Source organism: Cebus imitator, unplaced genomic scaffold (assembly GCF_001604975.1).
Source record: "Cebus imitator isolate Cc_AM_T3 unplaced genomic scaffold, Cebus_imitator-1.0 Scaffold99, whole genome shotgun sequence".
In the NCBI taxonomy this organism is placed as follows: domain Eukaryota; kingdom Metazoa; phylum Chordata; class Mammalia; order Primates; family Cebidae; genus Cebus; species Cebus imitator.
Genome location: NW_016107414.1, coordinates 5,504,121 through 5,524,342, shown reverse-complemented (window position 1 = coordinate 5,524,342; position 20,222 = coordinate 5,504,121). Strand labels below are relative to the sequence as shown.

Below are 20,222 nucleotides of genomic sequence, written 5' to 3'. Positions count from 1 at the left end.
AGGTGGGAAGTTTGCCTTTCAGTTTTAAGGTAGGAAATAAAACAATCATGAAAGAATAGGCCAGAAAGGAGAACCAGCACAAAGCCTAAACACAGGCACTTGTTCTTGGGCAGATCCATTTTACGCAAAGAGAGTCAATGGGAGTCGAGAATCTGGAAAACAATTTTCTTAAAATTATGCGTATCCTTAAGAACAGCTTCCATGTACCTGCAGAGATGAACACTAGAGTTTCAAGAACCACTGAACATGGAAATGTGGTACATTCACAAGATGACACACCACACAGCATTTAAAATAAATCTGTACATATCAACATGGCTCAGAGACACACAATATAATAACATTTCTGTATTTTGAAACTCTCAGAAAATAAAATTATATAGCATTAATATATAGTGCACATATACATGTATACATATCTAGTAAAAATTTCAAAATAGAGAAGGGAAAGTTGAAAGTAAATGGATCGAAAAAGATACATTATGCAGGCTGGGCGCAGTGGTTCATGCTTGTAATCCCACCACTTTGGGAGGCCAAGGCTGGTAGATTGCCAGAGGTCAGGAGTTTGAGACCAGCCTCACTAACATGGTGAAACCCCATCTCTATAAAAGGTACAAAAATTAGCTGGGCATGGTGGCGCACACCTATAGTCCCAGCTACTCAGGAGGCTGAGGCAAGAGAATTGCTTGAACCCCAGGGGTGGGGGTTGCAGTGAGTGGAGATCCCACCACTGCACTCCAGCCTGGGTAACAGAGCTAGACTCTGTCTCAAAAAAAAAGAAAAATGAAAAGATACATTATGGTAACGGAAAGCATAAGAAAGCTGTGTTCCTTATGAAACAAAAGTAGACTTCAAAACAAAGTATTACCAGAGGTAAAGAGAGACATATCATAATGTTAAAAGGGTCAATTCATCCAGAAGACACAACAATGCTAAATGTGTATGCACCTAATAACAAAGCTTCAAAATATAGAAGACAAAATATAGACAGAATTAAAAGGAGAAATTGATAAATCCACAATCATTGGAAATTTGGTATCCTTCTGTCTCAGCACCATAGAAAAAGTAAAAAATTAAAAATTAAAAGAATTAACATCTTTCTGTCATAATTAATAAACAAAACTCCAAGTTTGGTGAGAAGGCAGGTGGGGGAGTACTTGGGAGGGTACAATTTTATCTATAATGTTTATATGAAGGAAATACAATAAAATGCTAACACTTAAAAGTTATAAGGAGTGGGCATTTTATATTGTTTGGTGTATTGTTCTATGTTAAAATGTTTTCAAAACTTTTTTTTAAGTAAATAGCAGAAACATTTAAATGAGTGAATAATGAATGAAGTTCAGATGTCAACATCACTTCATCCAACATTACTCTCCACAACTCCCCATGCTGTCCCCTCCCTCCCTTGTTGGTCTTTTTCCTATGAGTTTTCCTTCTTATCATCCACCAATGACAAATGTGGGACGTCCTCATATGGGCCGGGGCAGATATGAGCTTAAAAATCTCTACCTGCTACAGGCTTTGATGACCTCTCTGTGCCTCTCTTATAGCCCAAACCTCCCTTGTGAAGTTTTTCCACCTTCTGAAGCCCCATTCTGAATTTCCTGTACTACCTGGATTCCTTGCCAACATTTTATTTCCTGCTCTTCAATATAAGCCTTCCCTGAAGATTCCATATCCTCTTCCGTATGTTTCTTTCTACACTACCTTCCTTTGGAATGACACCCACTCTCACAACTTATCACCTTCTTCCCAAGGCTGCATCCCCAGCCCTGGCTTCTCTCCTGAACTCAAATCCTGGCTCTCCAGTTTCATGCAGAACACTTCTGCTTCAGTGTTCTTGAGACTAAAGATCCACAACAATTTTGTTACCAAAACACCAGGGGATCCATCTAGGTCCTTCTGCTTGCCTCACAGAAAGCCAATCACTGAGACAACAAGTATTGCCAAGGAAGAAGAGTTTAGTTAGGTATTGTAGCCAAGGAGATGGGAGATCCATCTCAAATCCATTTCTCTGACCGACTAAAATTAAGGAGTTTACATAGCAGGAAAGATATGTAATCATGTATGGGAAAGCAGAAAGTAGGGAGGAGTAAGGAAAAGAAGTTGGTCAACAGGAAACAGGAGGTTGGTTAGGCCATCATGCCAGCTGAAGAGTCTGATGCCTTATTGTTCAAAATTAGTGGTCTAGTGAGTTTCAGCTCATTGCTACTATCTGGGAGGGCTGATGGTTGGTTTCCCTAGAAAGGAACTTAGATAAGACAAATATCTAAAGATAACTTTCTCAGGTTTTAAGACTGTGAGGATCAATTTCTATGTTTATTCAAAGAAACCATGAACATCAACTCTATGGGACCATTGGATCAACTTCAGTTTGACCCAATTCAGCTTTACTGTAGGCATGTATCAACACCAAGAGAGGGGGATGACAGAGAGTCAATGCAAGGTGTAACCAAAATGTGTACATTTTTCCCCATAACAGTTCAGCTTCTTACCCTCTCTGACCAATCCAATCTGCATCTAAGGATTCCTCTGAATATATTTCAGACATCCTAGCTTCCTGGGATGCCCTCCTGTCTTTACTCTTTATGTCTTATAATTCACTTTGATATGTGCAAAGATATGTATGTTTTTATACCTGGCACTGACAGCATTTTTTATCTGAGAATGTTTGTCTTTAATTGTGAAAATTTTCAGCCATCCTTTCTTCCAGTATTCCTTCTCCACATTCCCTTTGTTCTCCCCTTTCTGAAATCCTATTAAACATTTCACCATGCTAATATACATCTCAACAGCTTTTTAAGACTGATTCCATCTCCCTGTGTTGTATTCTCTGTGAATTTCCCAGTGCTAGCTCCCAATGCTCTATTATCCCTTCAACCATGCCCAACCTATAGTATATCCTAGTTTATACCTAGAGTGTTCATCTCCACTATGCTCAGTATTTATCATCTTCAACTGTTCTTCTTTAATTTCTGCATTTTCTACATTTGTTGTTCTCTTTATTTTAAATTTTTTTTCAAATTGTTCAATAATTTTCATCTTTGGGGAAGTGAATTCACATTCCACTTGTTGAGTCTTTCTTATATATATACTTTGAATTTTGAGTGTGTGTGTAGGATTATCTTGAATAGAAATTTTTCAAAATCTCTTCCTCTCTTACTCTCTCTTTTCCTGAGTTACTTTTTTAGTAGCTTCTGACTTTCCATGGCCCACAGTCAGAACTAGGCCTTACATAGGTGGCTGTGGAATCTCCTTCAGTCAAGAGAAACCCAGATCCAAATCCCTGTTTGAAGCAGAGAGCCTGGCTCCAGCCTCCCCACAGGGAAGCCAGGGAGTTCCCCAGGGGAACCTGGCTCCCCTTCTCCTCCACAGCGCTATGGAACTTCGTTAGCTGGAAGAGTCAAATTTTTGGTGTCTCTGCACTAAGAATAGACCCTCAAGACCCAGGCCCAAGAATGGTTTGCTAAGAACAGATTCCAGCAAGCCAACACCTGATTCCAGCCCTTGCCCTGAAACTACATCCTTTAAGATGTTTATCTTGCTTTTGAGTATATCTGCCTTCTCCCCTTCCTCCTCTTCCTTTTGTTTTTAACTACACCATTACTGTGTGTTAAAGCATGGTGTCAGCCAATCTTCATTAGAAATATCAAATGCCTCATTCTAACCAACTTCTCTCCTAATTCTTCCTTTATCTTCACACCTAAGTATGTGTGAAGCCTTTCCTGACCACCCTTACTTGAACTATCTCAGCCTCCTCTGGTCTGCTATACTCTACTTCTGCCTTCCTTTAGCTTTTACTGAGCAAGAACTTCTTGAGTGTGTGTCACTCGAGTGTGTGCCAAGCCCTCTGTTTGGCACCCTGGCATAAACATGAGAGGCACAAGGCTCCTTCCTCAAGGGACCAAGGGTTTGGTGGTCAAGCTGGACAGGCAAACCATTGTGCTGTAGTCTGCAGATACCCAAGGTCTGGGTGACACAGAGGAGAGAAGGATGTGGTCTATACTGTCTGGGAGTGGGAGGAGGAAGGAGCTGAACCCCACAGGAAGGAGACACTTGAGCTGGGTCTTAAGGGAGAGGAGATTGGTAAGCAGAGAACAGAGGTGAGAACATTCTCAGTTGAGGGAATATCATGCTTAATGGCTCTGAATTGGAAAGGACTAGGGACCCTTTGAGAAATGAGAGATGCTGAACCTAGGAGGAGTGAAGAAAGTGATGGGGAGAGAGGACAGAGACTATGAAGCCACGTGTGCAGGGCCTCACAGGCAACATTAGGGATCCTGACATTCTCCCAGGGACACCAGGAAGCCCTTTCAGGTTGAAGCAGAGGGTTGGCATGATGAAATTTTCACTAGAAGAAACCAGAGCAGAAATGGGGATGGCCAGTTAAGAGGCCACTGCAAAAGTCCAGGAAATAAGGACAGCAGCCTAGATGAACTTGGGGAATTCAGGCTGGAGGAAAATAAAGATGACCAAAGTGAGGCCAAATTGATTGGCATTTGTAATTGAGATAAAACAAAGCCCTGATAATTCTAGAGTTTCTAGCCCTGGACAAGCTAACTCCTTCCAAGAACAGTAACATCTTTATAGACCTGAACCGGCAGTGGGGATAGAGCAGGCAATTTCCCAGCTGTGATTCCAGGCCGTCCCTGCAGTCCATATTTTAGGAGGAGTGGCACAGAACCCCGATGAAATTCCTACCACTGCTCTGCCCAGTTATGCATTTTGAATACATCTTCAACCTAAATTAAAATTTTCCATTTCCATGGACCAGTTTAAATAAGCGTAGAAACTGGTTACTATCTTAGCCTATTTGCCTCTGGATGTTTTTTAAAATAAGGGGCTTGCTTAAAGGAATGCAGCCATTCACATTTCTTCATGCCATCCCAAGTGAGTGCTGCAGTGTGGGGTGTGGGAGCTTACCTGGCAGTGATGGATAGGCCCAACCCAGCCATCTGCACACCTGGTCTATAGAAAGTATCTCCAGAACTTGTGCAATTGCATCTGTTCTGCCTACTGCAAGGCGGATGTCATTGTGGTTACATCAAGAATGCACTGTGTTCTGTGAAAAATATCACTGGGGTCACAAAGCCTCCTTGGTGGGTTTGACATGTTGCCTTGTCCTCCCCACAACTCGCAGGGCTAAAAGGCCCCCAAGCTGATTTCCGGGAGACTAAGATGGAACTACTCTATTTTCAAGCAGTATACCCCAAAATCTGGCCATCATCATACTCAGGGGCCTGGTTCCCAAGATCCAAATGTGGGGAGGTTGACTCTGGCCCCCTCAATGCTTCCATCACTGGGCAAGTGCAGTTTAGTGTCTAGCCATCTTTACCACCCTCCTGATTGCAGCCTTTGGCCAGTAGGGCTATTTGACACTCCTGATACAGTGCTGATGGTGCTGAGCAAAATGGCAAACTGCCGTCTAGAGCAAGGATTGATGTGTTGGGGGCCTGTCTGGACTTTATTGCTTCCTTGTCTCCTTCATTCAGGTGAGCTGAGGCACAGCACTATGTCTATACAGCAAGGGATCCACATACCATGCACACACACACATGCATGCATCAATATGCCAGTTCTGACCATCGGTGCAAAGGTGCTTTCTTCCTCAACTCCCTTATCTTCCGTTTGAAAAAGCTGCAGGTACTGGTGCAAGTCCTCAGTGATACAGATACATTGTACCTACCACAGCCTGGATAGCGTTGTAATAACGGGCAATTGCCAAATTTGTCCACTAACAGCAGAATTAAATTATGGAACACCCATATAAAATGCACCCATTTATAAGAATGGGATGGATTTACATCTGCTGAAAGCTCTCCTACTGTGAAACAAGATAGGTTGCAAAAAATGTATACCTCATACAATCCCATGTGTCTAAGATGATGTATAAAACATCAGTTTATGTAGATACTGTCTGTTTTCCGTGGGGAGCAGATGACGGTGATGAGAGTTGAGACAGGGAACTCTGTGTTTGTTTTTGTATTGTCTGAACTTTCCCAAGAACATATTGCACTCTTGTCTCTTAAAAGACATTGAAAAAAATTTCTGAATATAAAATGTTCCATGTTAGAATAAGCATCGTGGATGCTTTGAGGAACCTGGAAGGAGGTACTGAAATCAAAATAATTAGGAAAAAAAAAAGCCCATCCAGTCCCAGATATGGTGGGTCACACCTATAATCTCAACACTTTGGGAGACCAAGGCGGGGCTGAGTGCTTGATCTCAGACACTGGAGACCAGCCTGGGCAACATGGGTGAAACCCCATCTCTACCAAAAATACAAAATTTTTTTTTTTTTTTTTTTTTTTTTTGAGACGGAGTTTCACTCATGTTACCCAGGCTGGAGTGCAATGGCGCGATCTCGGCTCACCGCAACCTCTGCCTCCTGGGTTCAGGCAATTCTCCTGCCTCAGCCTCCTGAGTAGCTGGGATTACAGGCACGCACCACCATGCCCAGCTAATTTTTTGTATTTTTTGGTAGAGACGGGGTTTCACCATGTTGACCAGGATGGTCTCGATCTCTTGACCTCGTGATCCACCCGCCTCGGCCTCCCAAAGTGCTGGGATTACAGGCTTGAGCCACCGCGCCCGGCCAAAAATACAAAAATTTAGCTGGGCATGGTGGTGCACTTCTGTGATCTCAACTACTTGGGAGGCTGAGGTCGGAGGATCACTTGAGCCTGGGAGGTAGAGGTTGCAGTTAGCTGAGATCGTGCCACTGCATTCCAGCCTGGGAAACAGACCAGACCCCGTCTAAAAAAAAAACAGCAACAACAAAAAAAATCCCACCCAACACTTAAGTTTGGGCCTCACAAGGACAAAGAGCGCAGTTCAACAAGTACAGCTCAGCCCATGCTGTGTTTCTGGGGATGGAAGACACATCATGAAGTCTGGGGCACAGTCCTGGCCCAGGAGAACTCGTGGGTGGGGCAGACACGTGGAACACAGAATGCTAGGTGGCTTGCCTCTAGGATCAAGCAGTAGCAATGTGAGGTGCAGCCACTATGGGATTCAAAGTGGAAAGACTCAGAAACCCTGAAGAAATGGGAAGAGGGCATGCCACTGGGGACAGAAGGTTTCAGGACAGCAACAGACAAAAAAGAAGGATGAGCCTATAGTCCCAGCTACTCAGGAGACTGAGGCGGGAGGATCACTGGAGCTCAGGAGTCCCAAGCTCAGCCTGAGCAAAATAGTAAGGCTCCAGCGTTTTTTTTTTGTTTTGTTTTTGTTTTTTTTTTTTTAAAGGGAAACAAAAGGGAAGGGACGACACATGTGTGCCAGGGATAGAAGAGAGAAAACCATCTCCACCAAACATTCACCCATGTCACCCACACCTCCCTGCAGAGTACCCAGAGCTGGGGGTGAAAGAAATGAGGTCCAAGTGAGACAGCACAGGAGCTGGCTCCAGGGCTTAAACAGACCAGTATCCCTGTTCTGATAGGGACTGTAAGTGCAAGGGTATGAAAGCACAGAGCGCAGTGGTTGGATGACTTCAAGCCTGTGAAGCTGCAGTTGCAGGTGTATGGGAAAGGCAGGGCAGGGGGCTGCGCAGAGGCTGGGAGGAGCCAGCACCCTAGGCCTGGTCAACTAAGCTGGGGTTGAGTTTCCATCCGGCAATGCAGTCCATGGGAGGCTGCAGGAGTGATGTTGTCAGATCCCCTTTATGAGAAGAATAATAATTTTTTTTTGAGATGCTGTTTTGCTCTTGTTGCCCAGGCTGGGGTGCAATGGCTCACTGCAACCTCCGCCTCCCAAGTTCAAGAGATTCTCCTGCATCAGCCTCCCACGTAGCTGGGATTATAAGCACCTGCCATCATGCCCGGCTAATTTTGTATTTTTAGTTGAGAGGGGGTTTCTCCATGTTGGTTAGGCTGGTCTGGGACTCCTGACCTCAGGTGATCTGCCTGCCTCATCCTCCCAATGTGCTGGAATTACAGGGAGAATAATAACTTTTTTAACAACGTGGCTGGAAGACAAGTCAGGAGAGAGACTGGTGTGGAGGCTCTTGCAAGGGCCGCAAGAAGAAATGAGGCTGTGTGGTGAGTGTAGCCGCTAGGTGAAAGCCCGGAAGGGTGAGGTCAGCAGCGACACCCAAGGCTTCGGCCGCTGCAGCCCTCATGGAAATCTCCCGGGGGAAGGGAGAGGGCCCTTCCTCGCTGAACACCGCGGCTGCTCTGCCCGAGTTCCCGAGAAGCGGGCAGGTCGCTAGCTCTTCTTTCTTTTCAGTCCTCAGTGCCCATTTTTCCGATAAAAAGCCCCAAAGTTCAAGAGACGCCTTTAGTGAAGGCAAAGGAAGGGACACTCCCCTCCTTTCCTGCCTGCTCTCGCCCTCACTTCTTGAAATCTTTGATCTCTCTTCACCCACTCTGTCAATCTCACAAGACAGCCATTTCCAAGGACTATTTCCAAGCCCTTTTCCTCATCCCCAAATCCGCAGTTTTCAGCTGTCCCCAGCTGTCCCCAGCTGCCCCGCCAGGCTGCCTCCACGGCCCCGCTCACGGCCCCCAGACTCCTCACCCGGCTGAAAGGCTACAACCGCGAAAAGGAGGGTGACTCTCCTCGGCGGGGGCTTCAGGTGACATCACATCCTACAAATGCGAAATCAGTCTCCGGGCAGGTCGAAGGGCGCAACTCCCCTCCTCCCCCCCCACCCCGCTCTGCGCCCCACCGGCTCCCGCGCGCCTCTCCTCGCGCCCGAGCTTCGAGCTGAGCCGTGCCGTGTCCTGGGGAGCGCGTCATGGCCTCGCCCGTGACCGCCTTACTCTTGCCGCTGGCCCTGCTGCTCCGTGAGTTTGTGACCCCCGGGAAGGCAGGGTGTGGGGCGGTCGCGGGGCGCGGGACTCAACCTCGCTGCCTGCTGCCTGCAGACGCTGCGAGGCCGAATCGGTTCCGGGTGTCGCCGCTGGATCGGACCTGGAACTTGGGCGACAAGGTGGAGCTGAAGTGCGAGGTGCTGCTGTCCAACCCGGCCTCGGGCTGCTCGTGGCTCTTCCAGCCGCGCGGTGCTGCCGCCAGCCCCACCTTCCTCCTATACATCTCCCAAACCAAGCCCAAGGTGGCCGATGGGCTGGACACCCAGCGCTTCTCCGGCAAGAAGATGGGGGACAGCTTCATTCTCACCCTGCGCGACTTCCGCGAGAAGGACCAGGGCTACTATTTCTGCTCGGCCCTGAGCAACTCCATCATGCACTTCAGCCGCTTCGTGCCGGTCTTCCTGCCAGGTCCGGGCGCGGGGTGCGGCGCCTCTCCGCGTGGGGCTTGGGGTTCCCCTCACTTTGTTTTCCACGCGGAGGCCCTGCTTTCAAGCCTCCTAGAGCACCTGGAAGCGACTTAGATACTGTTCCCATTTCATAGACGGGCAAACTGAGGCTAACCTGCGGTTGACTGGGGACTGGAGATGGCTTTTTAAGTCCGGCTGATCTGGGCTCCAGTTCGGATGCTTGCGTGGTTCTGGGCAAACGACTTAAATTCTCTGCGCCTCTGTTTGCTCGTGGGTAAAATGCGGACAGCGAACAACCTGCGCTCCAGGGTTGCTGGTTCAGCCCAGGAGAGAGGCCGGGTGCCAGGAAGCGTGCTCCTGCGCTCTGGCCCCGGGCGCCGCGTGCTCAGGGCTGAGCCTGGGCCGAGCACAGGGGTAGGCGAGCATTCCCGGGTCTTCATCCCGTCTCCTTTGCCATCCCTTCTCCCAGGAAAACCCGGGGGGAGGCTCCCCCGTGGGGAAAGGCGCCCGGGGCCAGGCTGGGTAGGGGCCGGTCCATAACCCCAGCCTGGCCCCCGACCACGCTCTGTTGCTCCTGCAGCGAAGCCCACCACGACGCCAGCACCGCGACCACCCACACCGGAGCCCACCACCGCGTCGCAGCCCCTGTCCCTGAGTCCACAGGCTTGCCGGCCAGCGGCGGGGGGCGCAGGTGAGACGTGCGGGGTCCTGGGGCGGTGGCGGCACGGACCGCGGGAAGAGCCCATGCCAGGGGCAGCCCTGATACTGTAGGTAGAGCCGGGGGCTGCCCAAGTGGTGGGAAACCGAGACCTGAGGCTAAGAGACGTGTCCGGGACTGTGGGCCGGGTCGGGGGATCCCGGGCCCGCTCCTAAATGTTGTTGTCTTTGGTGTCGTCAGTGGACACGAGAGGGCTGGACTTCGCCTGTGATATCTACATCTGGGTGCCCTTGGCCGGGACCTGCGGGGTCCTTCTCCTGTCACTGGTCATCACCATTTATTGCAATCACAGTAAGTCCCGAGGAATCGCAGCGAGGATGAGTACGCCCAGCTCCCGCCCTCGGCGCTGCTAGTTCCAGGCAGACCTTGCGGGCGGTGGGTTGAGATTTCTGGGACTCCCGAGCTGCCCCACAGGTACAGGCACTTCTTTCCTGGAGATAGAACGCGAGAGAGCTCTTCCTGCTCCTTCTCGCGCTCTGGGAGAGGTTTTGGGAAGATAAAGCCCTGTTCCCAGAGGGGCTGCAACGGGTGTGTTCTGTCAGCGAAGCCCGCAGCTCGCGCACAGGTCGGTACACAGGACAGACGCCCGCCGGGAGGGGGCCGCTGTGGCCCTGGGTCAAGTGCCCATAAGGGTTACCACGACCAGTTCACCCTTGGTTCCCTTCCCGCAAGCGGCCCATCCCGCTTTGGGTCCCATGCAGGGGAGGTGCCGGATCAGGTCTACAGGATCCTCGCGTTCAGTCGCACCTATAGTTGCATTTTTTTCCTTTTTTAAATTTTCTTTTTTATTTATTTTATTTATTTTTATTTTTTATTTTGTTTATTTATTTATTTTTGAGACGGAGTCTTGCTCTGTCACCAGGCTGGAGTGCAGTGGCACAATCTCGGCTCACTGCAACCTCCGCCTCCTGGGTTCAAGCGATTCTTCCGCCTTAGCCTCCCGAGTAGCTGGGACTACAGGCGCGTGCCACCACACCTGGATAATTTTTGTATTTTTAATAGAGACGGGGTTTCATCATGTCCAGGATGGTCTCAATCTCTTGACCTTGTGATCCGCCCGCCTCGGCCTCCCAAAGTGCTGGGATTACAGGCGTAAGCCACCATGCCTGGCCTCATTTTTTTTTTTCTTTAAATTGATACTTGAGACGAAGTATGGATGAGAAACCCTTACCTGGGTCTCAAGAGTTATAATCCTCAAAGAAATAGAGGAAAGGAAGGAGAATTCGTGAGGACAATTCGCTATCTGTCCCATCCAATTTCAGCCCATGATCATTCTGAAATGATTTTTTTGTAAAACCAAAAATCAAAACAAAACAAACAAAATACCCCGTCTTTGGGGACTATTGGTGGATGGGGGCACTCACTTTTTCCCTTCTTTCTCCTTATCCAGGGAACCGAAGACGTGTTTGCAAATGTCCCCGGTGAGTCTCTTTTGAACCCTCAGCCTGCTCACCTTGGGCAGCCCTGGGGTGGGGTCCTGATTTCCGCAGCAGCAAATAGTGGGAACTTTTCCCAAAGGGAGGTCAAGGCCGTGGAGTCCTGGGGCAGGGAGTCAGCTCGTTCCAGAGCAAAGAGAAGCTGAGGCTGGCATCTGGCCTGCATCCTTGAGAAAAAGGAGGCCCGGGTTAGGCTGGTGCTGAGAGCAGTGTGACTCCAGTAAATCTCCATCTTAATTGATCTCGCACTTAAAAAACAAAACAAAACAAAAAAAACGAATGGCTTTGGTTCCTAATTTCTCTGTATCATGTAGGGCCTTGGTTTTCTGCCAAGGACTAGAGTAGAAAAAAGGGGAACCAGATGCAGGGACAATTCACTACCTGGCAGCTCAAGTGACTGCCCATCCAGTTTCAGACCAGGATCATTCTGAAATGATTTAAAAACAAAAACAAAAAAACACATTTTCTGTTAAAAACCTCCTCTCTTCACCTGTTCGCTGAGGCATCCCTGTGGTAGCATCTAACAAGTGCCTGCTGTCACCAGGCACTGTGATAGGGGTAATACTCCCCATCTCTCTTAATCCTCACAGCAACCTTGTCCCACCTCACAGCTCGTCGGCTCAAGGATTAGGAAACCTACCCAAAGTGGCAAAGGCAAAGTTAAACTCAGATTATCAATAATAATAGCCATTTGATGAAAGTTACCATACACATTACTTGCTTTATAGATTTTTTTTTTAAGTTTTATAACAACCTTTAAAGTAGTTATGATCACCTCCATTTTACAGATAAGGAAACGGAGGCTCAGAACACTTAGTGATTTGTCCAAAGCCATACTGCCGGCAAGTAGTGGAGCAGCAACTTCCAGCCAAGGCTCAGACACCTACCCGTGGTTGTAGGCTGAAGTGTTAAGGACAACCAACTATGTACACCAGTTCTTTCCGGTAGATAAAATAGTTTACATTTTATACCTGGAGTTTGCATTTTATACTCCTTTACATTTTTCTGAGGGTATCCAAGTTCAGGACTTTATACATTGTTATTTTTAACAATGGAAATGCAACGAATTTCCAATGCATATGTTATATAGGTGATATACCACGGAAATAAAGACTTTAAAAATCAGCTGGGTGTTGTGGCACGTGCCTGTAATCCCAACGACTCAGGATGTTGAGGCAGGAGAATCACCTGAACCCGGGGGGCAGATTCAGTGAGCTGAGATCGTGCCACGGCACTCCAGCCTGGGTAACAGAGCACGATTCCATCACACACACAAAAAAGGAGAAACTTCGTTTTTTCGCATTTTTATTATTCAGGGTGCACTTGGGAACTTTTGCAGGAGAATCATCCCTTTTCTCTATCTTTTCTGAAAACTCTCATTTTGAGATGAATAACTGAGAACAAAATTCTGCCTTAAAATACAAAGCTATACAGATTAAACACATCTGGGGAATTTCACCACCCGAGTTAATATACTCAGTGATGACGGCGGGCAGCTCAGCTTCAACAGAGAGGTTTTAGAGGGCTGAGAATGCAGACATGACACTCATGATGAATTAGCATATTTAGGAGGTGCTAGCCTGGTGCTGAATTAACACACATTTTTAGCGTAACATCATTTGGCTGATGGTGGTGATTTGCTGACATCCTCCTCGATCCCTGTGATCCTCCGGGGCTGAGACTCAGGTCAGCTAACGACTTTGGTTATCAGCCTGACTTTCACGCCTCTGTGGAGACCTTGACAAGGGCTCCAGGAAGCTGGAGTAACTCCATTTAGATCCTGGCTCAGCCACCTCCTAGATGTGTGAGCTTGGGCAAGTTTAACTTCTCAGGTTCAGTGCCCACCCCAAGGCTGCTGTGAGGATTACATGAGATGGTGCAAGTAAGGCACTTGGCAGGGGTGCTCTGCTGAGGTCCTTCCCCGAGTCCCATGCTGGCGCCCCAGGGGCAGGTTCTCAGATCTTTCAGAGGCTGGGGGTTTGGGAGGCTGGACATGGATGGATGTTGCACTGATGGGGTTCTCGCCACGACGATGGTGGCCTTCCTCTCTTTCAGGCCTGCGGTCAAATCGGGAGGCAAGCCCAGCCTTTCGGAGAGATACGTCTAACCCTGTGCGACAGCCACTACGTTACTTCAAACTGAGATCTTGCCTTTTGAGAGAGCAAGTCCTTCCCTTTCATTTTGTCCAGTCTTCCTGCCTGTGTATTCGTTCTCATGATTATGATTTTAGTGGGGGTGGGGTGAGAAAGAATACTTTTTCTTTATGTGTTTGACGGGAAACAAAACTAGGTAAAATCTACAGTACACCACAAGGGTCAGAATACTGCTGGGCGCACATTGGGGTAGCGGGTGGAAAGGGGCAGGCCAGAGCCGCCCGCAGAGCCTTGTTCTCAGAATCATGCTGACAGAGCCGGAGGCACCCAGCCATCTCAACCTCCTCTCCGCCCATTTTACAAAGGAGGAGGCTAACGCCCTGAGACAGCTTGATCAGAGGCACACAGCAAGTCAGGGTTGGAGCTGGAGCTGGAGGGACCTTGTTTCCCAGCTCAGGACTCTTTCCTTCACACCATTCAGGGCTTTCTTTCGGAGGCCCCCTGTCTCAGGGTGAAGTGCTTGAGTCTCCAACTGCAAGGAAACAAGTACTTCTGGATAACCTGGGATACTGTGCCCAGAGCCTCGAGGAGATAATGAATTAAAGAAGAGAACTGCCTTTGGCAGAGTTCTATAATGTAGTTGAACAATATCTAACTTTTTAAATATATATAATAAAGCCTAAAATTGTATAAATCTAAAATAAAGTGAAGGCTGATCTTCACCCTGGAAAATGAATCCCTCTGTCGCTAAAGAAAATCTCTGTGAAACCCCATGTGGAGGCAGAATTGCTCTCCCAGCCCTCGCCTTGCAGAAGGGCCCATGAAAGAGGAGAGGCCACTCCTTTACACATAGAGTCTGAGCATCAGTGAGGTTAAACTAAGGCCCTCTCGAATCTCTGAATTTGAGATACTAGATTCAAACATGCTGTTGGGATCACTGATGACTTTTTACAGTTTGTAAAGACAATTGTTGGAGAGCTGCTCACACAGCCCTGGCCTCTGCTCAACAGCAGATGCATGGATGAGGCAGACCTGACTCTCTTAAGGAGGCTGACAGCCCAAACTGCTGTCCCAAACACACATTTCCTTGCTTACCGTATTATCCAAGCAATGCCTGCCACCATTAAAGAGAAAAAACTTAAGTAGATAAGGAAATACAAACCACTCATAATTTCTTCACCTGTTAATATGGTGTACATTTTTCCTGATTACTTTCTACACATACATGTAAAATATGTCTTTCTTTTTAAAATGGGATTGTACTGTGCTGTTATAAGTGGCTTTAATGAATAAACATTTGTAGCATCCTCTTTAAACAGCATCCCATTTTGATCGTGTCATCATTTATTTAACTATTACCTGTTGCACATATCTTTGTTTCTTTAGGAAAAGACCTAAAAGTAAAATTATTTAATCAGTCCCCACCTTCACCCTGAGCCTGCCATTTTCACATCAATCAAAACAGATTAGCTTCACCCTGCATCGCCCTTCTTCCTTTTGTTCTTTCTTGGTAACAGATGTGATGATGCTCCTTTCATGACAAATCACAAAGTCATCTTGTTGTTGAGGTAAAATATACATACTGAAAATTGCTAAGTTGTAAATGGACAGTTCGATAACATCATAAAGCAAACATACATCCATGTAACCAGCCCTCTAGAAGTCTGTTGTAAATTTTAAAGCCAAGATACTTTTAGAGAACAGAAAGCAAGGGTGGCTTTCCATTCCCTAAATGAAGTATCCTGTGTGTGAAGGCAGAAAAGAAAGCTGAGAAATTTCCCATGAGACAAATTCTTCATGTCCCTCCTCCCTGAGCCCAGTTGATCAGAGCCAGGAGGAGCCTGGCACACTGAGGGCCCGGTCAGGACAGGTGCCAGGTTTCGAGGCCTCCTGTGGAAGCAGGGCCTGGGCTCCGGGCTACCTCTGGATTCCCTGGGAAGGATGAGGCAGAGCATCTCGCAACAGGTCTCTGCCCTTCTCGTGGGAGAAATTAGTGAAGTTAACCCTGGAGCACCAATGAATGTCAAAGAATCTGTGTCAGGGCAAAAACAGGAAAAGGGCATTTCTGCCACAAGCAGCATTTCCTCTTCAACCTGGAGCTCAAAGTTGGTGGTGGTAAGTGGTGGAGGGGCCACCCTTGGGAGGCTGCGGAGAGGGCCAAATACTTAACTGATTTTTTTTTATACCCTCAAAGAAAAAACTGGATTCCACTTGCCACAAGTAAAATGGTAAACAATAATTTGGAAGTTAGAAATATCAATATAGGAAAATGCATTCATTAGAGCTAGCCCTCTGGACCAGGAAGAAAATAGAAAACAAATCTGCAGGCCATGCAGGCCTAAAGCACACTCATGGTGGGCTGTGAATTCAGGCTTAGGAATCAGCAACAACCACAGACATTCAACCTGTTCATTCTACACACGCAGAAGGAGCACTCCACAGCCAGCCTCTGGTCCAACAATGTTTCATTTGCCAATTGCTAGCCTGAGACATCGGTTCTACACATCTTCTTCTTATGTGCCCATAAATTTTTTTTGACCCTGAAAAACACAAAGGAGAGAAATGACTCCTTTATTATGCTGGAAACTGGGTATCAGCTGGCTGGAATCCAGCCTCAATGTGGTTCATTTAACATGCATTCATTTAATAAAAACATATCCTATTTGTGGAAGAAAAAAGCCAGAGAGAAATTTGTCATTTCCTTCTCCAGCTGTTCCATTGGTTTTAAGAAAGCCCACCCTACCTTTGAAAATTCCTCATGAATCTTTATCCAAGTGGGTTAGGGAGCAATCTCCCTTTTCTACCAGCCAGAAACTGCCTCCTTCCTGCCCTGGATCTGTGTGCAAATACTTCTCTGCACACAATTTTATGAATACCTGGGGCAGCACCACTTAAGCTGCTCCTAAAAGCAGGGTTGAGCAGCATTTCCCCACCAAAGAGAACTAAAGGAGGCGTCAGTAGCATAGTGGTTAAATGCAGAGGCTCTAAACCAGCCTTCTGATGCCTGTCACAGCGGCTCAGGCCTGTAATCCCAGCACTTTGGGAGGCCAATACAGGTGGATTGACTGAGCCCAGGAGTTCGAGACCAGCCTGGGAATCATGGTGAAACCACATCTCTACAAAAACTACAAAAAAAAATTAGCCGGGTATGGTGGTACACGCCTGTAATCTCATCTACTCAGGAGGATCTCTTGAGCCCAGAAGTTTGAGGCTGCAGAGAGCCGAGACCATGCCACTGCACTTCAGCCTGTGCAATGGGGCACAACCGTCTCAAACAAAAACAAAATACACCAGCCTCCTGGTTCTGTTACTTAACTGTGTTCTCTAGCAAGTGACTTAATGTCTTCATCCCTCAGTTTCCCCACTTATAAAATGGAACTCATAATAGTCCCTACCTCAAAGTACATGAGTTCATACATGTTTTCTCAACTGCCTAGAACAGCTCCGGGAACATGGTAAGCAAATAATAAATGTATGCTAAAAAAATGAACTTGTACTGAGTTTTTCCAAACCAGTGCCATATTGATTATACTCTGAATGCAGCTCTGTGAGTCTGATTCTTCCCATTTCTGTTATTCCCCCCAAAAAGTAAACAGTAACCATTCCTGACTGATATGTTATTACATATACCCCAGGATCTCAGCACCCGGTGCACAGCAGGGTGACTGCATCTCAGGAAAGCTCTGTCCCAGACAGACTCAGCCCCTGACAGCACTGTGTCATTTGAAATTCACCTCAGCCTTGAATCCGGAGTGCCACCACCCCACTTCTGCTGTTGATGGCTATGGTCATTAATTCTACAAGGGAGCTCTGGTGCCGTGTTATTTTAGGTTAGTTGGGGTTTCACCATGTTGGCCAGGCTGGTCTCAAGCTCCTGACCTCAAGTGATCCGCCCACCTCGGCCTCCCAAAGTGCTGGGATTACAGGCGTGAGCCACGGCGCCCAGCCACTAAATGTCTTTAAATAGAATAAAAAGGCCAGCCCCAAGTGGAATTTGAGAGAATTTACACAACCCACATAGTATCTCATTTAGGTCTCATCAAAACTATGATGTAGGAACTACTATCATTCTGCTTTGCAGATGAGGAAGCAAAAGTGTAGGAAGTTTCTATCACTTATCCTCTGGGCAGCTGACGAAGGGCAGAGGAGGAAAAAAGTGTGCTGTACTATTTTGCCATCTTGGCAGCTACTGAAGAGCCCTCCATCCCTTCAGACACATCTCACCTCTGAGTGCCAGTTACTATTTCTCCCTTTTCTGCTCCGCCTTAGCTGACCGTGGTCTGTAAATGTCATTTATATTCTATTGACTTAATAAAACTACCAGTTTATTCAATGTTCACCATAGCTCAGTATCTCATTTAGGTCTCATCGAAACTATGATGTAGGAACTATTATCATTCTATTTTGCAGATGAAGAAGCAAAAGTGTAGGAAGTTTCTATCACTTGCCCGAGCACACAATTAGCGTCTGAAGAGATGGTAATGTGTCCAACTGAGACCACGTTCCCACACACACCTGCAGCCATACGCAGCAAATAAGTTGCCAGGTGGGGTTTCCAGGAAAGGCTCCTAGAGGGGCTATCTCAACGGAGAAGGTTGCTCTTTCCCCACCCACTTCCTCCTCCTTCCTGTCTGGAACACAGCTAGGATTACAGAAGAGTAAATTTGAGGTCGTATGTTAAGACCATGGAGCAGAAAGGAGTCTAGGCCCCTGATGGTCATGAAGCTACCATGCAAACCCCGTGCAACCTACTCCACAACTGCTACTGAGCCTAGTCCTAAGGGCACATGCTAGGAAGGACAGAGGCCCTCAGCCCCGTATTTCCTGAGCCACCCTTGAAAGCTTTCAAGACAATTTAATAATTTCCCGTGAAATTCCTCTTTAGGGCAGATTAGCTCACTAATCTCAAATATCTAAAGACAGCATAGTCTTGTGCTTAAGAATGAAAGAAAACCTAAAATGCGTTTCTAATTATTCTCAAGGGGAGAGCTTAGTCTTGAATGATAAGGACATGTCTTTCAAGAAACATTTTTACATCAGAGGGGAAAATGACACACTAGAATCCTTCATTTGACTGGATCCAACACTTGAGCGGTAGGTAAATGTCTGTATTTATTTATTTAGAGGTAGAGTCTTACTCTGTTGCCCAGGCTGGAGTGCAGTAGCCCAATCTTGGCTCACCGAAACCTCCACCTCCTGGGTTCAAGCAATTCTCCTGCCTCAGTCTCCTGAGTAGCTGAGACTATAGGCGCACACCACCGTGCCCGGCTAAGTTTTATATTTTCAGTAGAGATGGGGTTTCATGATGTTGGCCAAGCTGGTCTTGAACTCCTGACTTCAAGTGATCTGCCCACCTCGGCCTCCCAAAGTGTTGGGATTACAGGCGTGAGCCACTGGGCCCAGCCACTAAATGTCTTCGAATAGAGTAAAAAGGCCAGCCCCAAGTGGAATTTGAGAGAATTTTACACAACCCACACAGTGTAGGAGACCAATATAAGGAGACCAGTGAAGTTAGAAACTCATCCTCCTAGAAAACATAGATAATAGAAAGAGTGGGAATACAGTTAAAACGCTAGAGCAAAAAAGCCCACTATCACTTGAGACAAGAACATCATACTGCTTTTCTAAATACCAGGAAGCTCAGAGCACTGTGTGATGAGCACATTGCCATCCTGTATTTCCTTCATGACATTTCTGACTCTCAGATATGACACTGATTCTCACTTAGAGAACAAGTCTGCCTTGTTTACCACTCTACCTGAGATCTCCAAGAGTACCCGAGACCAATACTCAACAAATACTGTGGTTTTTTGTTTTGGTATCTGTATCAAAACACCAGCCAGCAATAGATACCTTTCCTTTTTTTTTTTTTTGAGATGGAGTCTCGCTCTTATTGCCTAGGCTGGAGTGCAAGTGCGACCTGGGCTCACTGCAACCTCTGCCTCCCGGGTTCAGGTGCTTCTCCTGCCTCAGCCTCCCGAGTCGCTGGGACTACAGGCGCCCGCCACCACCCCCAACTCAACAAATACTCACACTGACCTTAATTACCTACTGTCCTCCCCGGCTCTAGCCTTGTCCCCTCCCCTACCACGCTTCATCCCATTGTAGCCAGAGTGGGCCTTAAAAACATGCAACTATTACAGCTCTCCTTTCTCTTCCAACACTCTCGTGTTATTAACCTCACTACAGGACCTCAGCTCTACTTTTCTGTATTTTCCAGCAGTTTGTAGGCTGTTTCATCTTAGTGCCCAGCACAGTGGAAACGTTAGATGAGTGACTGCTACGATGTCAAACCACAACATGTTAAAACTCACGTCTTTTTATTACAGGACTCTACTTTACATGCCAATGTTTAGCATAAAGCACTTTGCACTTTCTGTTCCGTTGTTCTGAGATGGAGTCTTGCTCTGTCGCCCAGGCTGGACTGCAGTTGGCATGACCTTCGCTCGCTGCAACCTCCGCCTCCCAAGTTCAAGCAATTCTCCTGCCTCAGCCTCCCAAGTAGCTGGAATTACAGGTGCCCACCACCACACCCGGCTAAATTCTTTGTATTTTTAGTAGAAACAGGTTTTCGCCATGTTGGTCAGGCTGGTTTTGAACCCCTGACCTCAAGTGATCTGCCTGCCTCGGCCTCTCAAAGTGCTAGGATTATAGGCGTAAGCGACCATGCCTGGCCATAGCTTTGCACTTTTCTAAGCTGAAAGGAAGTATAGCTAAATAAATGCAACATTGCCTGACAGGAGAGCTCA

General features: G+C 47.1%; 2 protein-coding genes across 3 annotated transcripts in view; one reads left to right on the top strand and one right to left on the bottom strand.

Moving 5' to 3' along the window:
• The first annotated feature begins 8,070 nt into the window (after positions 1-8,070).
• On the top strand, positions 8,071-14,797 carry CD8A (CD8a molecule). 2 transcript variants are annotated; one of them, XM_017536649.2, is made up of 6 exons: positions 8,075-8,792; positions 8,874-9,227; positions 9,807-9,917; positions 10,125-10,235; positions 11,335-11,365; positions 13,436-14,797. In XM_017536649.2, exons 1-6 carry the CDS (start codon positions 8,744-8,746, stop codon positions 13,485-13,487), a joined length of 708 nt encoding a protein of 235 aa, XP_017392138.1. In that variant the 5' UTR covers positions 8,075-8,743; the 3' UTR covers positions 13,488-14,797. The 2 variants fall into 2 exon arrangements, with proteins under 2 accessions (XP_037597303.1, XP_017392138.1); XM_037741375.1 differs by having other exon boundaries at positions 8,071-9,227; positions 13,436-14,200.
• Positions 13,666-20,222, bottom strand: part of RMND5A (required for meiotic nuclear division 5 homolog A) — a 68,819-nt gene continuing 62,262 nt past the window's right edge. Inside the window, exon 10 of the mRNA XM_017536648.2 lies at positions 13,666-16,013. The gene's annotated coding sequence lies outside the window, so the exon portion shown is untranslated. The remainder of the gene's footprint in view (positions 16,014-20,222) is intronic.